This window comes from Glandiceps talaboti, chromosome 6 (assembly GCF_964340395.1).
Source record: "Glandiceps talaboti chromosome 6, keGlaTala1.1, whole genome shotgun sequence".
NCBI lineage: Eukaryota > Metazoa > Hemichordata > Enteropneusta > Spengelidae > Glandiceps > Glandiceps talaboti.
The window spans coordinates 1581549-1602500 of record NC_135554.1 but is presented as its reverse complement, the minus strand read 5'-3'; the positions used below and the strand labels follow the sequence as shown (position 1 = coordinate 1602500).

Here is a 20952-nt window from a genome sequence, read left to right as displayed (position 1 = left end):
TCACAGTATAGTTTTTATCCAGTGTCTTTACCATTTACACCTCAACTCACAGTATAGTTTTTATCCAGTGTCTTTACCATTTACAACTCAACTCACAGTATAGTTTTTATCCAGTGTCTTTACCATTTACACCTCAACTCACAGTATAGTTTTTATCCAGTGTCTTTACCATTTACAACTCAACTCACAGTATAGTTTTTATCCAGTGTCTTTACCATTTACACCTCAACTCACAGTATAGTTTTTATCCAGTGTCTTTACCATTTACACCTCAACTCACAGTATAGTTTTTATCCAGTGTCTTTACCATTTACACCTCAACTCACAGTATAGTTTTTATCCAGTGTCTTTACCATTTACACCTCAACTCACTGTATAGTTTTTATCCAGTGTCTTTACCATTTACACCTCAACTCACAGTATAGTTTTTATCCAGTGTCTTTACCATTTACACCTCAACTCACAGTATAGTTTTTATCCAGTGTCTTTACCATTTACACCTCAACTCACAGTATAGTTTTTATCCAGTGTCTTTACCATTTACACCTCAACTCACTGTATAGTTTTTATCCAGTGTTTTTACCATTTACACCTCAACTCACTGTATAGTTTTTATCCAGTGTCTTTACCATTTACACCTCAACTCACAGTATAGTTTTTATCCAGTGTCTTTACCATTTACACCTCAACTCACAGTATAGTTTTTATCCAGTGTCTTTACCATTTACACCTCAACTCACAGTATAGTTTTTATCCAGTGTCTTTACCATTTACACCTCAACTCACAGTATAGTTTTTATCCAGTGTTTTTACCATTTACACCTCAACTCACTGTATAGTTTTTATCCAGTGTCTTTACCATTTACACCTCAACTCACAGTATAGTTTTTATCCAGTGTCTTTACCATTTACACCTCAACTCACAGTATAGTCAAAGTTGTTACTCTAGAAGTCATGAGATGCATGAGATGCAATTTAAAATTCATCCACAGCCACCCACACAGTCATTAACATCATGTCTTTGTTAGTCCCCGCGGACGAAGTCCGGAACAGGGACTTATGGATTGGGTTCCGTCTGTCCGTCCGTCCGTCCGTCCGCAGCCGTTTCTTGGAGTTGCCTGGACCGATTTTTTTCAAACTTGGTACAGGGGCAAAATGCTATGGCATACATATGCACGTCAATTTGTTTTATGATACGATCCAATATGGCTGCCTAGCAACCATTTTGTTTGCGAATTTTCCCTGTCTAAAGCCATAACTCAGACATGCTTTAACAGATCTCATTCAAAGTTGGTATTAGGACAGTGTTCTATGACATACATGTGCATATTCATTGTTGTCATGATACGATCCAATATGGCCGCCTAGCAGCCATTTTGTTTGTGAATTTTCATGTCCAAAGCCATAACTCAGACATGCTTGAACAGATCTCATTCAAAGTTGGTATTAGGACAGTGTTCTATGACATACATGTGCATATCCATTTTCATTGTGATACGATCCAATATGGCTGCCTGGTAGCCATTTTGTTTGTGAATTTTAATGTCCAAAGTCATAACTCAGACATGCTTGAACAGATCTCATTCAAAGTTGGCATTAGGACAGTGTTCTATGACATACATGTGCATATCCATTTTCGTTGTGATACGATCCAATATGGCTGCCTGGCAGCCATTTTGTTTGTGAATTTTCCATGTCCAAAGCCATAACTCAGACATGCTTAAACAGATCTCATTCAAAGTTGGTATTAGGACAGTGTTCTATGACATACATGTGTATATCCATTTTCGTCGTGATACGATCCAATATGGCTGCCTGCCAGCCATTTTGTTTGCGAATTTTCCATGTCCAAAGCCATAACTCAGACATGCTTGAACAGATCTCATTCAAAGTTGGTATTAGGACAGTGTTCTATGACATACATGTGCATATCCATTTTCATGGTGATACGATCCAATATGGCTGCCTGGCAGCCATTTTGTTTGTGAATTTTCCATGTCCAAAGCCATTACTAAGACATGCTTGAAAAGATCTCATTCAAAGTTGGTATTAGGACAGCGTTCTATGACATACATGTGCATATTCATTTTCGTCGTGATACGATCCAATATGGCTGCCTGGCAGCCATTTTGTTTGTGAATTTTCCATGTCCAAAGCCATAACTCAGACTCCATTTTCATCGTGATATGATCCCCCATACCCAACCAATCCTTTATTGTTGGAGGCATATTCCATGTCCAACAAGCACACACAACATATCTAAGTCTGTTTGTTTTAGGTTCACAAATGTTGTTGCGTGATCACAGTAGTGATAATTCCTTAAAACCCAATTATAGCGGGGACTATGTCATTCTCAATGACTTGTTAATCACAAAATTCTAACCGATAACACTTTTAAGTTAGTGTTTATTTGGGCAGTTATGTAATGTCCAAGTATGGTATATTTGTCAGCTCAGGATGCTACTTATACACTGTCACATCACTATAGCAGCTGGGGTTCACTGATTGGATGAACAACATTTTGTGCTGATTGAGGGACTTTGACCAGACGTAGTTTAGTTAGAAACCATATTTGCATCCAGACTTAATATGCCTAGCAACAAGACCACACCCATAGTGTCTCTGTGTGTGTGTGTGTGTGTGTGTGTGTGTGTGTGTGGATGTGTGTGTGTGTGTGTGTGTGGATGTGTGTGTGTGTGTGTGTGTGTGTGTATGTGTGTGTGTGTGTGTGTGTGTGTGTGTGTGTGTGTGTGTGTGTGTGTGTGTGTGTGTGTCAAAGTCAAAAACTGCTTGACTGACATACCATGATATTTTGAGGACATATTACCATGTGTGTCTAGTTGGGAAATTGTTCAAATGACAATGATCTTCATCTTAACATCGGTGTATGATTTGGGGTCAAAAAATGTGTTTTTTGGTCGAAAAGCTTAAACTCAAAAACTACATCATAACATGATCCCATTAGTGATGTGCAAATTAGGTATAAAAATGTGCATTTTTGGTCAAAAATCTTTAAGAACTTTTGTGTTCTTTAAGAGTAGTACAAAGGTGGCTAGGTGTGTATTGATTACTAGTAGTTGCTAATGAAATAGTATTGTTGGAACAACATTGAGAATGTGTGGTAACTTTGTGTCTACAGTCTTTTTGCTGCAATACTCTACTAGTCTTAGCCCTTACTTACTGTCACCAAACGACTTGTGAACAGCACTCCTAGTGGCCAAACCATGAAATCTTTTATCTTTCCTATTATTAGAATATGGCGTACCAATTTTACAGGTAATACGCTACAGGCACATGACATATATTATGAGAACTTTTTTTTGCTCTTACAAAAGGCATTCAGTACACATCTGTATTTATAATGTTGTTTTTCTGCTATTGTTATCCCTAGTCTTGGCTTCCATGCATTGGAGATTGCTAGAAGTTGTATTTCCTTGCCATACTTCTCCCATGTCCTGGAGTTGATGTTACATGAAGTGCTGGAGGCTGAAGCCACTGCATCTGAACCTATTCCAGGTAATTGTTGGAACTAAGACATTAATTATAGATTGTTATGCTGTTAAAGGTAGAGCTGACCATCGGTGTGGTTGTCCTTATCACCTCAACGTCCTAATCTTGAATAATTAATTAAGAGACAGTAATGATAATAACGGCTTTTTGGTACAAGTAATGATCAAGCCCCAGTTTGATCTTGTTTTGTACAAAATTGTATATACCATCACAGGGTGCAGCAAGCATGTACTTGATTTTGTCAATCAATCTATTCATTTTGTATTAGTCCCCACCGGACGAAGTCCGGGGAGGAGGGATACTTAGAGATTTGGGTTTGTCCGTCCAGAGCCATTTCTCGGAAATGACTTGACCAATTTCTCTCAAACTTGGTACAAGGACAACACACTATGGCATACATGTGCATGTCAATTTTTTTTGTGATACAATCCAATATGGCTGCCAGACGGCCATTTTGTTATGATTTTTTCATGTCCAAAGCCAGTATGCAGACATGCCTGAACAGCTCTCATTTAAACTTGGTTGGTGTAAGGACAGTGTTCTATTACATACATATGCATGTCAATTATGTCATGATACAATCCAATATGGCCACCGGACGGCCACTTTTTTTATGATTTTTTCATGTACAGAACCATTACTTGGACATGACTGGACTGATTTCTATCAAACTTGGTACAAGGACAACACACTACGGCATACATATGCATGTCAATCTATTTTGTGATACGATCCAATATAGTCGCTACACAGCCATTTTGTTACTAATTTTTCATGTTCAAAGCCATTATGCAGACATGCGCCTGAACAGATCTCATTCAAAGTTGTATAAGGACAATGTTCTATTACATATATATGCATGTCAATTTATGTCATGATACGATCCAATATGGCCACTGGGCGGCCATTTTAAAAATATTTCTTTCATGTACAGAACCATTACTAAGACATGACAGGACCAATTTGTATCAAACTTGGTACAAGGACAACACACTATGGCATACATATGCATGTCAATTTATGTCTCGATACAATACAATATGGCTGCCGGGCGCCTTTTTGTTATGAATTTTTCATGTTCAAAGCCATTATGTAGACATACCTGAACAGATCTCATTCAAAGTTGGTGTGAGGACAATGTTATATTACATACATATGCATGTTAGTTTATGTAGCAATACGATCCAATATGGCCAACGGGTGGCCATTTTTTTTACGATTTTTTCATGTCCAGAACCATTGCTTGGACATGACTGGACCAATTTCTGTCAAACTTGGTACAAGGACAATACACTATGGCATACATATGCATGTCAATTTATGTCTCGATACGAACAATTATGCCTGCCGAAGGCCATTTTGTTACCATTTTATCATTCTTTTATTATTACTCAACTCACACTATCAGAGAGTGTGGTATGGTATTACAATTCAAAAATAATACAAAACTGTATAGTATGAACAATTTACAAAAATTGTTTAACTTGTACATGGAGCTACTGGAGGGTATAGCATGTAACAATATTTCTTTAAAATATTGCCATATCTAAATAAATTTATTATAATTATATTCCAATATTAGTTTTAATATTTTTTCTTTCTCTGCAATAGAAAAAATACAATTATTTAAATTGCAACTCTTAAATAAAATAGTTCTATCAGATCTATGCACATCACATGAAAATAATAAATGAAATTCATCATCTATTTCATTACTATTACATTTGCTACAAATTCTTTCATTTAAAGGTAATCTTGGTTTACTTTTTCTTCCTATTTCAATACCTAAAATATGGTCACTTAGCCTAAATTTTGATAAATTTCTACATAGTGTAAATCTGATACATTACTTAAGTAGCCTTCAAATTCAAATAAAATATTCATTAAACAATTTGTGTCTTATTTTCTTGTTTAATTGGAAATATGAATTAACTCCAAAAGATTTGAATACTTTCATATGATTGTAGCTTCCTAAATTAAGTTGAACAAAATATGCCCATGGTGAATTTATTTTATTACTTACTTTAAATGTCTTTTTCAGAATATGATTACTTGGCAAACTATTTAATCTACACGAATACCTAAATACAGACATATAAAGATTAATTCTTAATGGTAGTCTACCTAATTCAGCTCTAATACCTAAATACAGACATATAAAGATTAATTCTTAATGGTAGTCTACCTAACTCAGCTCTAATACCTAAATACAGACATATAAAGATTAATTCTTAATGGTAGTCTACCTAATTCAGCTCTAATACCTAAATACAGACATATAAAGATTAATTCTTAATGGTAGTCTACCTAATTCAGCTTTAATACCTAAATACAGACATATAAAGATTAATTCTTAATGGTAGTCTACCTAATTCAGCTCTAATACCTAAATACAGACATATAAAGATTAATTATTAATGGTAGTCTACCTAATTCAGCTCTAATACCTAAATACAGACATATAAAGATTAATTCTTAATGGTAGTCTACCTAACTCAGCTCTAATACCTAAATACAGACATATAAAGATTAATTCTTAATGGTAGTCTACCTAACTCAGCTCTAATACCTAAATACAGACATATAAAGATTAATTCTTAATGGTAGTCTACCTAATTCAGCTCTAATACCTAAATACAGACATATAAAGATTAATTCTTAATGGTAGTCTACCTAATTCAGCTCTAATACCTAAATACAGACATATAAAGATTAATTCTTAATGGTAGTCTACCTAATTCAGCTCTAATACCTAAATACAGACATATAAAGATTAATTCTTAATGGTAGTCTACCTAATTCAGCTCTAATACCTAAATACAGACATATAAAGATTAATTCTTAATGGTAGTCTACCTAACTCAGCTCTAATACCTAAATACAGACATATAAAGATTAATTCTTAATGGTAGTCTACCTAATTCAGCTCTAATACCTAAATACAGACATATAAAGATTAATTCTTAATGGTAGTCTACCTAACTCAGCACTAATACCTAAATACAGACATATAAAGATTAATTCTTAATGGTAGTCTACCTAATTCAGCTCTAATACCTAAATACAGACATTTGAAGATTAATTCTTAATGGTAGTCTACCTAATTCAGCTCTAATACCTAAATACAGATATATAAAGATTAATTCTTAATGGTAGTCTACCTAATTCAGCTCTAATACCTAAATACAGATATATAAAGATTAATTCTTAATGGTAGTCTACCTAATTCAGCTCTAATACCTAAATACAGACATATAAAGATTAATTCTTAATGGTAGTCTACCTAACTCAGCTCTAATACCTAAATACAGACATATAAAGATTAATTCTTAATGGTAGTCTACCTAACTCAGCTCTAATACCTAAATACAGACATATAAAGATTAATTCTTAATGGTAGTCTACCTAATTCAGCTCTAATACCTAAATACAGACATATGAAGATTAATTCTTAATGGTAGTCTACCTAACTCAGCTCTAATACCTAAATACAGACATATGAAGATTAATTCTTAATGGTAGTCTACCTAATTCAGCTCTAATACCTAAATACAGACATATAAAGATTAATTCTTAATGTTAGTCTACCTAATTCAGCTCTAATACCTAAATACAGACATATAAAGATTAATTCTTAATGGTAGTCTACCTAATTCAGCTCTAATACCTAAATACAGATATATAAAGATTAATTCTTAATGGTAGTCTACCTAATTCAGCTCTAATACCTAAATACAGATATATAAAGATTAATTCTTAATGGTAGTCTACCTAATTCAGCTCTAATACCTAAATACAGACATATAAAGATTAATTCTTAATGGTAGTCTACCTAATTCAGCTCTAATACCTAAATACAGACATATAAAGATTAATTCTTAATGGTAGTCTACCTAACTCAGCTCTAATACCTAAATACAGACATATAAAGATTAATTCTTAATGGTAGTCTACCTAATTCAGCTCTAATACCTAAATACAGACATATAAAGATTAATTCTTAATGGTAGTCTACCTAATTCAGCTCTAATACCTAAATACAGACATATAAAGATTAATTCTTAATGGTAGTCTACCTAATTCAGCTCTAATACCTAAATACAGATATATAAAGATTAATTCTTAATGGTAGTCTACCTAATTCAGCTCTAATACCTAAATACAGATATATAAAGATTAATTCTTAATGGTAGTCTACCTAACTCAGCTCTAATACCTAAATACAGACATATAAAGATTAATTCTTAATGGTAGTCTACCTAATTCAGCTCTAATACCTAAATACAGACATATAAAGATTAATTCTTAATGGTAGTCTACCTAACTCAGCTCTAATACCTAAATACAGACATATAAAGATTAATTCTTAATGGTAGTCTACCTAATTCAGCTCTAATACCTAAATACAGACATATAAAGATTAATTCTTAATGGTAGTCTACCTAATTCAGCTCTAATACCTAAATACAGACATATAAAGATTAATTCTTAATGGTAGTCTACCTAACTCAGCTCTAATACCTAAATACAGACATATAAAGATTAATTCTTAATGGTAGTCTACCTAATTCAGCTCTAATACCTAAATACAGACATATAAAGATTAATTCTTAATGGTAGTCTACCTAATTCAGCTCTAATACCTAAATACAGACATATAAAGATTAATTCTTAATGGTAGTCTACCTAATTCAGCTCTAATACCTAAATACAGATATATAAAGATTAATTCTTAATGGTAGTCTACCTAATTCAGCTCTAATACCTAAATACAGATATATAAAGATTAATTCTTAATGGTAGTCTACCTAACTCAGCTCTAATACCTAAATACAGACATATAAAGATTAATTCTTAATGGTAGTCTACCTAATTCAGCTCTAATACCTAAATACAGACATATAAAGATTAATTCTTAATGGTAGTCTACCTAACTCAGCTCTAATACCTAAATACAGACATATAAAGATTAATTCTTAATGGTAGTCTACCTAATTCAGCTCTAATACCTAAATACAGACATATAAAGATTAATTCTTAATGGTAGTCTACCTAACTCAGCTCTAATACCTAAATACAGACATATAAAGATTAATTCTTAATGGTAGTCTACCTAACTCAGCTCTAATACCTAAATACAGACATATGAAGATTAATTCTTAATGGTAGTCTACCTAACTCAGCTCTAATACCTAAATACAGACATATAAAGATTAATTCTTAATGGTAGTCTACCTAACTCAGCTCTAATACCTAAATACAGACATATAAAGATTAATTCTTAATGGTAGTCTACCTAACTCAGCTCTAATACCTAAATACAGACATATAAAGATTAATTCTTAATGGTAGTCTACCTAACTCAGCTCTAATACCTAAATACAGACATATAAAGATTAATTCTTAATGGTAGTCTACCTAATTCAGCTCTAATACCTAAATACAGACATATAAAGATTAATTCTTAATGGTAGTCTACCTAATTCAGCTCTAATACCTAAATACAGACATATAAAGATTAATTCTTAATGGTAGTCTACCTAATTCAGCTCTAATACCTAAATACAGACATATAAAGATTAATTCTTAATGGTAGTCTACCTAATTCAGCTCTAATACCTAAATACAGACATATAAAGATTAATTCTTAATGGTAGTCTACCTAATTCAGCTCTAATACCTAAATACAGACATATAAAGATTAATTCTTAATGGTAGTCTACCTAATTCAGCTCTAATACCTAAATACAGACATATAAAGATTAATTCTTAATGGTAGTCTACCTAACTCAGCTCTAATAGCTAAATACAGACATATAAAGATTAATTCTTAATGGTAGTCTACCTAATTCAGCTCTAATACCTAAATACAGACATATAAAGATTAATTCTTAATGGTAGTCTACCTAATTCAGCTCTAATACCTAAATACAGACATATAAAGATTAATTCTTAATGGTAGTCTACCTAATTCAGCTCTAATACCTAAATACAGACATATAAAGATTAATTCTTAATGGTAGTCTACCTAATTCAGCTCTAATACCTAAATACAGACATATAAAGATTAATTCTTAATGGTAGTCTACCTAACTCAGCTCTAATAGCTAAATACAGACATATAAAGATTAATTCTTAATGGTAGTCTACCTAATTCAGCTCTAATACCTAAATACAGACATATAAAGATTAATTCTTAATGGTAGTCTACCTAATTCAGCTCTAATACCTAAATACAGACATATAAAGATTAATTCTTAATGGTAGTCTACCTAACTCAGCTCTAATACCTAAATACAGACATATAAAGATTAATTCTTAATGGTAGTCTACCTAATTCAGCTCTAATACCTAAATACAGACATATGAAGATTAATTAGTCCCCGCCGGACGAAGTCCGGGAAGGGGACTTATGGATTGGGTTCCGTCTGTCGGTGCGTCGGTGCGTCCGTGTGTCCGTCCGTCCGTCCGTGCGTCCGTCTGCAGCCGTTTCTTGGAGATGCATGGACCGATTTTTTTCAAACTTGGTACAGGGGCAACATACAATGGCATACATATGCACGTTAATTTGTTTCATGATACGATCCAATATGGCCGCCTAGCAGCCATTTTGTTTGCAAATTTTCCCTGTCTAAAGCCATAACTCAGACATGCTTGAACAGATCTCATTCAAAGTTGGTATTAGGACAGTGTTTTATGACATACATGTGAATATTCATTGTTGTCATGATACGATCCAATATGGCCGCCTAGCAGCCATTTTGTTTGTGAATTTTCAATGTCCAAAGCCATAACTCAGACATGCTTGAACAGATCTCATTCAAAGTTGGTATTAGGACAGTGTTCTATGACATACATGTGCATATCCATTTTCATCGTGATACGATCCAATATGGCCGCCTGGCAGCCATTTTGTTTGCGAATTGTCCATGTCCAAAGCCATAACTCAGACATGCTTGAACAGATCTCATTCAAAGTTGGTATTAGGACAGTGTTTTATGACATACATGTGCATATCCATTGTTGTTGTGATACGATCCAATATGGCCGCCTGGCAGCCATTTTGTTTGCGATTTCTCTATGTCCAAAGCCATAACTCAGACATGCTTGAACAGATCTCATTCAAAGTTGGTATTAGGACAGTGTTCTATGACATACATGTGCATATCCATTTGTTGTCATGATACGATCCAATATGGCTGCCTAGCAGCCATTTTGTTTGCGAATTTTCCATGTCCAAAGCCATAACTCAGACATGCTTGAACAGATCTCATTCAAAGTTGGTATTAGGACAGTGTTCTATGACATACATGTGCATATCCATTTTCTTCGTGATACGATCCCCCATACCCGACCAATCCTTTATTGTTGGAGGCATGTTCCATGTCCAACAAGCAGACACAACATATTTAAGTCTGTTTGATTTAGGTTCACAAGTGTTGTTGCGTGATCAGAGTAGTGATAATTCCTTAAAACCCAATCATAGCGGGACTATGTCATTCTCAATGACTTGTTCTTAATGGTAGTCTACCTAACTCAGCTCTAATACCTTTTAATGGAGTATGTTTACTCACTCCTAAAATAAACATTGTAATAAGACATACATAAACTTTCTAAACAGTTACTTATATTTTTAATCTTGGTTGCCTAAATTTCTGAAGCATACGAAAGAATTGGTACGATTAAACTATCAAAGAGATGTAAACAAATTTCAGATTTAACATTTTCTCATATAATATAGTCTTATTGATATAAACAAAGCTTCCATTGCCTTATTTTTTAGATTTATCTGATTTTGTGTAAACTTTCTGTTTGGAATAAAAATTACACCCACATATGTGTACTGCCTCACTGCTTCAATTACATTATTCTCAAAATAAAATGATTGATTTGAAATGAGACGATTACCCTTATTAAAGATCATTGTTTTTGTCTTTTTTTTTGTGTTCACAGAAAGACCCCCAGTTTTTACTAAATGAGTTTAATTTATTCAGACAATCCTGTAAACCATGTGCAGATTTTGACATCAAGATTAAATCATCAGCATATAATAAACAATTTACTTTCAAACCACCTTTTTCATGTCCAGAGCCATTACTTTGATATGTCTTAACCGATTCCCTTCAAACTTGGTACAGGGATATATATTGTACCATATTCTTCATATGCACGTCAACTTGTGTGATGATACGATCCAATATAACCACTGGGTGGACATGAACAATTTCCATCAAAACTTTACACAAAGACGATGATGTACTATGATGTATATATGTATGTCAACTTGTGTCACGATATACCCACTATGAATGAGATCTGTTCAGGCATGTCTGCATAATGGCTTTGAACATTTTGTTATGATTTTTCCATGTTTGGGACCATTACACAGACATGCATGAACAATTTCCATTAAAACTTTATTTAAAGACAATGTACTATGATGTATATATGTATGTCAACTTGTGTCACAATGTGATCCATCAGGACTGTTAGGCAGCCATTCTGTTATGATTTCTTACCACAACGTAATGGGCATCGCTAAGTGTGTGTGTGTGTGTGTGTGTGTGTGTGTGTGTGTGTGTGTGTGTGTGTGTGTGTGTGTGTGTGTGTGTGTGTGTGTGTGTGTGTGTGTGTGTGTGTGTGTGTGAACAACTAAAAGCCACTAGACCGATTGCCATGATATTTGGTGGGCGTATTACCTTGGGTGTCCAGTTGGGAAATCGTTCAAATAAAAAAGATCTTGCCACCAGTGTGTGATTTGGGTCAAAAAATGTGATTTTTTGTCAAAAAACTTAAACTCAAAAACTACTGGGCAGATCAGTCTGAAATTTGGCGGGAACATTCTTTAAAGTGTACATGCAAAGGTACACACTTTTTTCGTAATTATGTTTATTTTGCCATAAAAATAAAGGAAATCGGGTTTGTAATAGTATAATTCTAACACCGACCGCTAGCAGTAATGATAGTTCCTCTGGTAGTGAATGAGTGAGGAAGGTGTGGTCCGAACCACAGAGACTGAATGACACTGCTTTATAAGTTTTTTTTCCAATGTAAATTTCACAGACAAATGTCGTCATGGCTAGTACACATTATATGTAATAATATACCTGTGTTTAAATATCCACTATGCAAGTTTGGTGCTTGTTTTCTGACTATGCCTTGCTGACGTACCGCGTATGTCCTAGTGAAGCTGTGTTGTTTACATAAAGTGAAGGCTGTTATCAGCGTCCTTTGTTGACATAACTATTCAATGGGTGGAAAACAGCTCCTGCAGACAATGTAATCGAAACGAAAATTATCTAATATTTCCATACCCCTCAAACATACAGAGATCGATGAGAATGGCTTCAAGAGTTCCCCATAATATTCTCTCAAGTTGTTCAAATGTAGCATGTGTCGTAACAGTACATTCGATCTATGACCATTCAAAATCTTCGCGAAAGTAGACCCACAAATTCGTTAGAGCAGAACGTTTTGTTGGATAACCATCCCTCTTGAAAGCTATGTGTACACGTACTTTATTTCATTCATTACCATCCACACAGTGACATGAAGTGGTTTCATCTTCTTTCAAAGCACGGCCCATGTTCTCTGAAGCCGGCCGTACTGTGGTGTATTGTGTATTGTCTCCGACCATTTCTGTTTGAGTTTTTTATGGATAGACATGTCTTGCGTTGTGGAAGTTATTTGACCTGGGAGCGTGAAGCTTAGTGCTGACTGTACTTTGCTGTGTCCATCCACTTTTGACATGTGATTGGCATGACACAGTAATTGTTCAGGTAGACAAAACAATGGTAACAAAAATAGCAACATTATAATGAGCGTTTCGTCTTTTTACTTTGATATGATTCCGACTATGTACATGTGATGTATCACAATGAAAACGATCGACTCCCAGCAACATGGAAATCAAAACATACAATCGGACTACGCATTGTTTAAAAACAAATGCTATCGTAGTGAAAATATTTTATGAAGCTAACTTGCATTCTTGAAAACATCATTTCAAATTATTTTATTTGTCTTCCTTTTTAGCACAACTGAACTGAGGTTCAGTAGTGCTATAGGGATCGCCCGGCATCTGTCTGTCTGTCTGTCTGTCTGTCTGTCTGTCTGTGTGTGTGTGTGTGTGTGTGTGTGTGTGTGTGTGTGTGTGTGTGTGTGTGTGTGTGTGTGTGGTATGTGTGTAAACAACTTAAACTCAAAAACTGCTGAACCGATTGCCATGATATTTGGTGGGGTCCATTACCTTGGGTGTCTAGTTGGGAAATTGTTCAAATCAAAATGATCGCATCACAGATGTGTGATTTGGGTAAAAAAATGTGATTTTTGGTCAAAAAACTTAAACTCAGAAACTACTGGGCAGATTGGTGGGAAATTTGGTGGGAACATTCTTAAGGGGATGTAAAGTAAGATTTGTCCATGACGAGATGATTCCATCAGTGATATGCAAATTAGGGCTAAAAATGTGTCTTTTTGGTTAAAAATCTATAATTCCAAAGCTACTGAGCAGATTGGGCTGAAATTTAATGGGAATGTATCTAGGGATGTATGGACGAAGAAATATTAAGCATACCATGATTCCATGAGTGATATGCAAATTAGGTGTAAAAATGTTCATTTTTGGTCAAAAACTTATATCTCAAAAAGTACTTGGTCACCGAGTCTGAAACTTGGTGAGATGTTTCTGCATGTTATTCTTCAAAACATTTTAACAAAATTGGCCCTAGCAACCATGACCACGCCCTTAGCAACAACCAAATGGCAGTATATTTTGGTCAAATAACAACATCATATGGTAGGCAAATGAATAAACATTCAAAAAATGTATGCAAATACCGTAGCAACCATGACCACGCCCATAGCAAAAGCCAAATAATCATGTATATTGCAAAGATAACAACAGGAATAGAAAGACAAATGAATAAACATTCAAAAAAATGTATGTAAATATGCCTAGCAACAAGACCACGCCCATAGCAACAGCCAAATAATCACATATATTGCAAAGATAACAACAGGAATAGAAGACAAATGAATAAACATTCAAAAAATGTATGCAAGTGTGCCTAGCAACAAGACCACGGCCATAGTAACAGCCAAATGATCACGTATATTGTGAAGATAACAATGGAGATTAATAGACAATTGAATAAACATTCAAAAAATGTATGTAAATATGCCTAGCAACAAGAACACATCCATAGCAACAGCCAAATGATAGCATATATCATAAAGATAGCAACATGGTTGGATAGGCAACTGGATAGTCATTCACCAAATGAACACTTATTGTTCGCATGTTAGCATTTTTAAAAACTGTATAGTTGTGCTACAACGCCATTGGCGGTATTTTTTCGTTTTGATCATGGCTTTTGTAACACGTGGGACCTCGACACATTTCGTGAGCTGATTGAGGTGCCGAAGTTAGTCGAAGCACAGGGGATTAAGGGGGCAAGTATTTTTGCGACTTTCTTGCCAATGCGCGCAATATTTAGAGGTATGAATGCAATTTCATTTATTTTTATGGCAAAATAAACATAATTACGAAAAAATTATCAACCTTTGCATGTACACTTTAAGGGTGTTTAGATTAAGAATTCACGACATGGTGATCCCATCAGTGATATGCAAATTAGGGCTAGAAATGTGTCTTTATTGTAAAAAATCTTTAATTCCAAAACTACTGAGCAGATGGGGCTGAAATTTAATGGGGATGCATCTGTGGGTGTATAGATGAAGAGCTGTCAAGTATACAATGATCTCATCAATGATATGCAAATTAGGTGATAGAGTTTGACCATCTATATACTGTCTGTCTGTCTGTCTGTCTGTCTGCTTATCTGTAGTTGACAAACTAAAAAAAAGTCAAAAACTACTGGGAAGAATATTTTGAAAATCAATTTTTTGTAGGGATGTTGATTTCAGTCTCTAGTTAGCACAACTGAACTAATGAGGTTCACGTGCTATATGCATGGTATGGTGTCTGGGTGTTTGTCCGTCCATCTGTATGTATGTGTGTGGATGACTTAAACTCAAAAGCCACCCAATCAATTGTTTTGGTATTTACTGGGGACATTATATTTGGAGTTTCGTTGAGAAACATTTCAAATGAAAATGATCGTATCAGAGATGTGCATTTTGGGTCAAAAAATGTGATTGTTGGTCAAAATATGTAGACTCAAAAATTACTGGGTGGATCATTCTGAAATTTGGTGGGAACTTTCTTAGGGGTGTTTAGATTAAGAATTGTTCATGACATGATGGTCCAATTAGTGATATGCAAATTAGGGCTAAGGATGTGTCTTTTTGGTTAAAAATTTATACTTCCAAAACTGCTTAGCAGATAGGGCTGAAATTTGGTTGAAGCATTAGTGGAATGTTTCTGGTGTTATTCTGCAGTTATTGTTCAAAACATTTTGACACAACTAGCCCTAGCAACCATGACCACGCCCCTACCAACAGTAAAATGATTACACATATTACAAAGATAACAACAGGGATGGGTAGGTAAGTGAATTAAGATTCTAAAAATGTATGCAAATATGCCTAGCAACAAGAAGACCATGCCCAGTGCAATAGTCAAATGATGTATATTGCAAAGATGAAACATGGGATGTGTAGGTAAGTGAATAATGATTCCAAAAATGTAAGCAAAAAACAGCCAAATACAGTTGTGTTATAACACCATTGGCACTATTTTTCTTTTTTCTTTCAGATGCTTTACTTCCAAGAGTTGTAGCTTTCATCCAAGAATTTCCTCAGTTCCTCCATACTGTGGTGCACTGTGCCAGGAAAACAGAAATAGCACTGTGGCCATATCTCTTTTCTGTTGTTGGAAATCCTAAAGATCTGTTTGAAGTAAGTTTTGGAATGGCTACTTATTTATTGTTTATTGAGGCAGTTATTATTACATTGGTGCATTATACTGGTCTTTAAGAGTTTTATGTTGCTGTATTGTAGAAATGATTTTTCTGGATCCAAAATACATTGCCTAAGACGTTATGTTGATATGTCTTTATTACAATTAATAATATCATTTTCATCTTGAAATCATGGAAAGACATGTTGACCTTTTTAATTATAAGTTATTTAATCAAACAAAAACTAAACACCATCTATGACAGAGAAGGATTTTACTGCAAAACAGAGGGTATGGACATATGAGAACCATTCTCCTGACAAGTGTGTGCAAACTTTCCCTGTCATGTGAGAACCATTCCCAAGTAGCATGTGCAAACTCCCTCTGCCATGTGAGAACCATTCCCATGAGTAGCGTGTGTAAACTCCCCCTGTCATGTAAGAACCATTCCCATGAGTAGCATGTGTAAACTCCCCCTGTCATGTAAGAACCATTCCCATGAGTAGCATGTGTAAACTCCCCCTGTCATGTAAGAACCATTCCCATGAGTAGCATGTGCAAACTCCCCCTGTCATGTAAGAACCATTCCCATGAGTAGCATGTGTAAACTCCCCCTGTCATGTAAGAACCATTCCCATGAGTAGCGTGTGTAAACTCCCCCTGTCATGTAAGAACCATTCCCATGAGTAGCGTGTGTAAACTCCCCCTGTCATGTAAGAACCATTCCCATGAGTAGCGTGTGCAAACTCCCCCTGTCATGTGAGAACCATTCCCATGAGTAGCATGTGTAAACTCCCCCTGTCATGTAAGAACCATTCCCATGAGTAGCATGTGTAAACTCCCCCTGTCATGTAAGAACCATTCCCATGAGTAGCATGTGTAAACTCCAGTTCAGGAGAATTTACAGACAAAGAAGCAAATCAATTCTTAATATGGCATAGCTTACTTTTCCGTCTGTCTACTTTTTTTTAGCACAACTGAACTGATAAGGTTCAGTAGTGCTATAGGCATCGTTAAGTGTCTGTCTGTCTGTCTGTCTGTGTGTATGTGGATGTGTGTGTGTGTGTGTGTGTGTGTGTATAAACAGCTTAAAGTAAAAAAACGCTAGACCGATTGCCTTGGGTATCTTGGTGGGACATTACTTTTGGTGTCTGGTTGGGAAATTGTTCAAAGCAAAATGATCGCATCATAGGTGTGTGTTTTTGGTCCAAAAACGTGAGTCGTAGTGTGAGAAAATGCTTTGACTAGAAATGAAAGGTTATTCTTTTATTGACGCCGTGAAATCATTACATCTTTTTTGGCTACTTCACATCTCAATGTCAGTGGCATAAAGATTAACCTCTGTTTGAGGTTGCTTGGAAACACTGTTTTTAGCACAGCTGAATTAAATCATATACACTACTCTCTATGATAAAAACAGGTTCAGTCATGCTACAGATATGATAGTCTTGTCCATCTATATATCTGTCTGTCTGTCTGTCTCCCTATCTGTGGTTGACTTAAACTTAAAGTTAAAACCGTAGGGAAGGATATTTTGGATGGCTGTTTATTTCAGTCTTTAGTTAGCACAACTGAACTAATGAAGTTCAAGTGCTGTAGGCATGGTGTGGTGTCTGGGTGTCTGTCTGTGGATGACTTAAATCTAAAAGCCACCCAATCAATTGTGTTAGTATTTGCTTGGGACATTACTTTTGGAATTAAGTTGGGAAATTGTTCAAATGAAAATGATCATTTCTGAGATGTGCATTTTGGGTCAAAAAACTTTGACAAAACATTTTGACACAACTAGCTCTAGCAACCATGACCACACCCTTACAAACAGTGAAATGATTAATATGCATATTACAAAGATAACAACAGGGATGGGTGAGTAAGTGAATCAAGATTCAAAAAATGTATGCAAATATACCTAGCAACAAGACCATGCCCATAGCAACAGCCAAATACAGTTGTGAAATAACACCATTGACGCTGTTTTTCAAAATCATAGATCAGTTGATAGATCAACCAACTCATAATCTTGGAGGGTGGTTGGATTTACTTTTCACTATATTAAATCACTCAAACATTGAATATTTTTCATACCCCGTTTACTTTGGTGATCATCATCTTGTCATTGCCAACTTCTTACTTCATACACAAAATTTTCACTTACAAGCCAGTCCGAATAAATTACAAAAGTGAATGACAGGATTGATTTACAACATGAATAAACAGTTGATAATACAAAGAAATAAGCAACACCACAACAGATCAGCAAAACAAACATTTTAAAAGCAGCAAGAAATAAGTATAAAAACAACAATAAATAACAGCATGAAATAAGTACAAGAATATGTAACAGTTTTTTGAAATTTGTAGCACAGTTGGATTCCAATAGACATAACAATAGCAATTAAATGTGGTAAGTTCTTTACACGAGAAAAATAATAATACACAAACATACCACAATAAAAGTGATTTTAAAAGTGATATACATATTAGCTAGCAATGTTTGTTAGCTAGTTCAGGGTATATCTCAACCCTATGATAGGGTTGAGATATGTGTGTGTGTGTGTGTGTGTGTGTGTGTGTGTGTGTGTGTGTGTGTGTGTGTTACCTTGGGTATTTTGTTAGGAAATTGTTCAAATCAAAATTATCTTATCTTACCACCAGTGTGTGATTTTGGTCAAAAAACTGTGATTTTTTGGTTGAAAATCTTAAACTCAAAAACTACTGGGCAGATCGGTCTGAAAATTATTTGGTGGAAACATTCTTAAGGGTATTTAGATAAAGAATTGTTCAAGAAATGATGAGCCCATCAGTAATATGCAAATTAGGGCAAAAATGTGTCTTTTTGGTCAAAAATATTTAATTCTAAAACTACTGTCCAGATGGGCTGAAATTTAATGGGGATGCATGTGGGGGTGTATAGATGAAGAAATATCAAGCATATAATGATCTCATCAGTGATATGCAAATTAGGTGTTAAAATGTGAATTTTGGTCAAAAACGTATTTCTCAAAAAGTACTCAGTCAATGAGACTGAAACTGACACACACACACACATAATTTTCCACCCCTAAAGTATCTCCTTCCTTACAGATGGAAAAAATGAATGATCTTGAAAGCACTTCAATAGGTTCTGTGGCCACAAAACAAAATGTTTGTCAAAAATGGGACACATCATGTGCACAAATTTAATTAGGGGCCTATAGCCATTGAGAATAGAAATAAAATAGTCGCGTCGCCACTAGTAGTTTTCCATTGTTAAATACGACGTAAAAATCAGTTAGGCCAATGCTATTCAATCAAATGTCGATGCAACATATTAACACTAAAATAACACGTCTGGTTCAAGAACTTATTCATTTTCCTACATGGGCGAAACTTATAGATTTGATTTATTTGTTCTCTTTTTTAGCTTTAGGTATAGGTGTGTATTAAGGTATAGAGTATAGGTGGAATCATTGGTGTCCGTCAAATTTTTATATTTTCATCATCTTCTCCGAATGTGACCGTCAGAATTCTTCGATATTTGGTGTGCATGTTCCCTGGGGGGAGGCTATTCAGATGTGTTCATGCCAAGTTGATCTGTGCCATTTTCAATTTTTTATGATTTTTTTTTCAAAAAATGACATTTTCATCATCTCCTCAAATACTACTTGTCAGATTGCTTTGATATCTGGTGTGTTGTTGCGCAGGGGGTAGCTTACTCAGATTTGTTAATTTCAAGTCAGCACATCTTCATTTTTATTTTTTATGATTTTTCTCTTGTAATTTAACAAAAAAATTAATATGTTAATGAGCATTGTGACCGACGCCATATTGGAAATCAGTCAACGAGACTTTAAGTAAACTGCCACTTTTCAAAAGACACTATTGACGTCAAACAAGCAATGTAATATGTGCTATACTCATAATTCTACGCATTGGGCGCCCAAATGACAAGTGTTTGTTCGAAACAGGGTTGTAAACTTCAAATCGAAATTCGGCACCCCTTCTACATAATCAGCCAGTCCGCCACATCCTCATTTGCATACATCTATCCTCCATATAGCGACTGTTACACTTTGAATGGCTGCTCACGGGCCTTATTTTTCGGTATTTTCAACTCGCCGTAACTTTCACTAGAGTTCCCCATTTTAGATACTGAAAACGCCTAAACCTCAACTGTTATCTCTTCTTTCATGCCAGCAAAATAAATGTTGGCATTACATTTAGGAATACCGATTTTCTGACGAATTCGGGACGCATACTTGAGGCCTTGAAATTTCGACCCGGTTTTCGCTTGAGTCATAGTTTCCTCAATACGGACCGGAAAGTTTACAAATTTCACAAAAAGGTGGATTTTTATGTGTTTTAAATAACCATGGCAAGTAAATTTAGTAGGATCATTGTGTAACGGTCCGGACCGTTCAAGAATTTTTGGTAGAAAACGACTGATTTGACCCGGAAGTTGAAGCTGGCTTCGTCTGACCGGGTGATTTTCCACAACCAGCAGCAAGCAACGTGGGAGTTGTGGTGCTCACTAAAATCACACTTCAGACCCACTATAAAAGCTTGATGTTTTCAGATAACATGTAACTTGTGATTAATTC

The 20952-nt window shown here is 35.0% G+C and overlaps 1 protein-coding gene across 1 annotated transcript in view; it reads left to right on the top strand.

Annotated features, from left to right (window-relative positions):
- Nucleotides 1-20952, top strand: part of LOC144436450 (guanine nucleotide exchange factor subunit RIC1-like) — a 169032-nt gene that overhangs the window by 107677 nt on the left and 40403 nt on the right. Inside the window, exons 24-25 of the mRNA XM_078125248.1 lie at nucleotides 3392-3516; nucleotides 16229-16371. Coding sequence (XP_077981374.1) covers nucleotides 3392-3516; nucleotides 16229-16371 — 268 coding nt within the window. The remainder of the gene's footprint in view (nucleotides 1-3391; nucleotides 3517-16228; nucleotides 16372-20952) is intronic.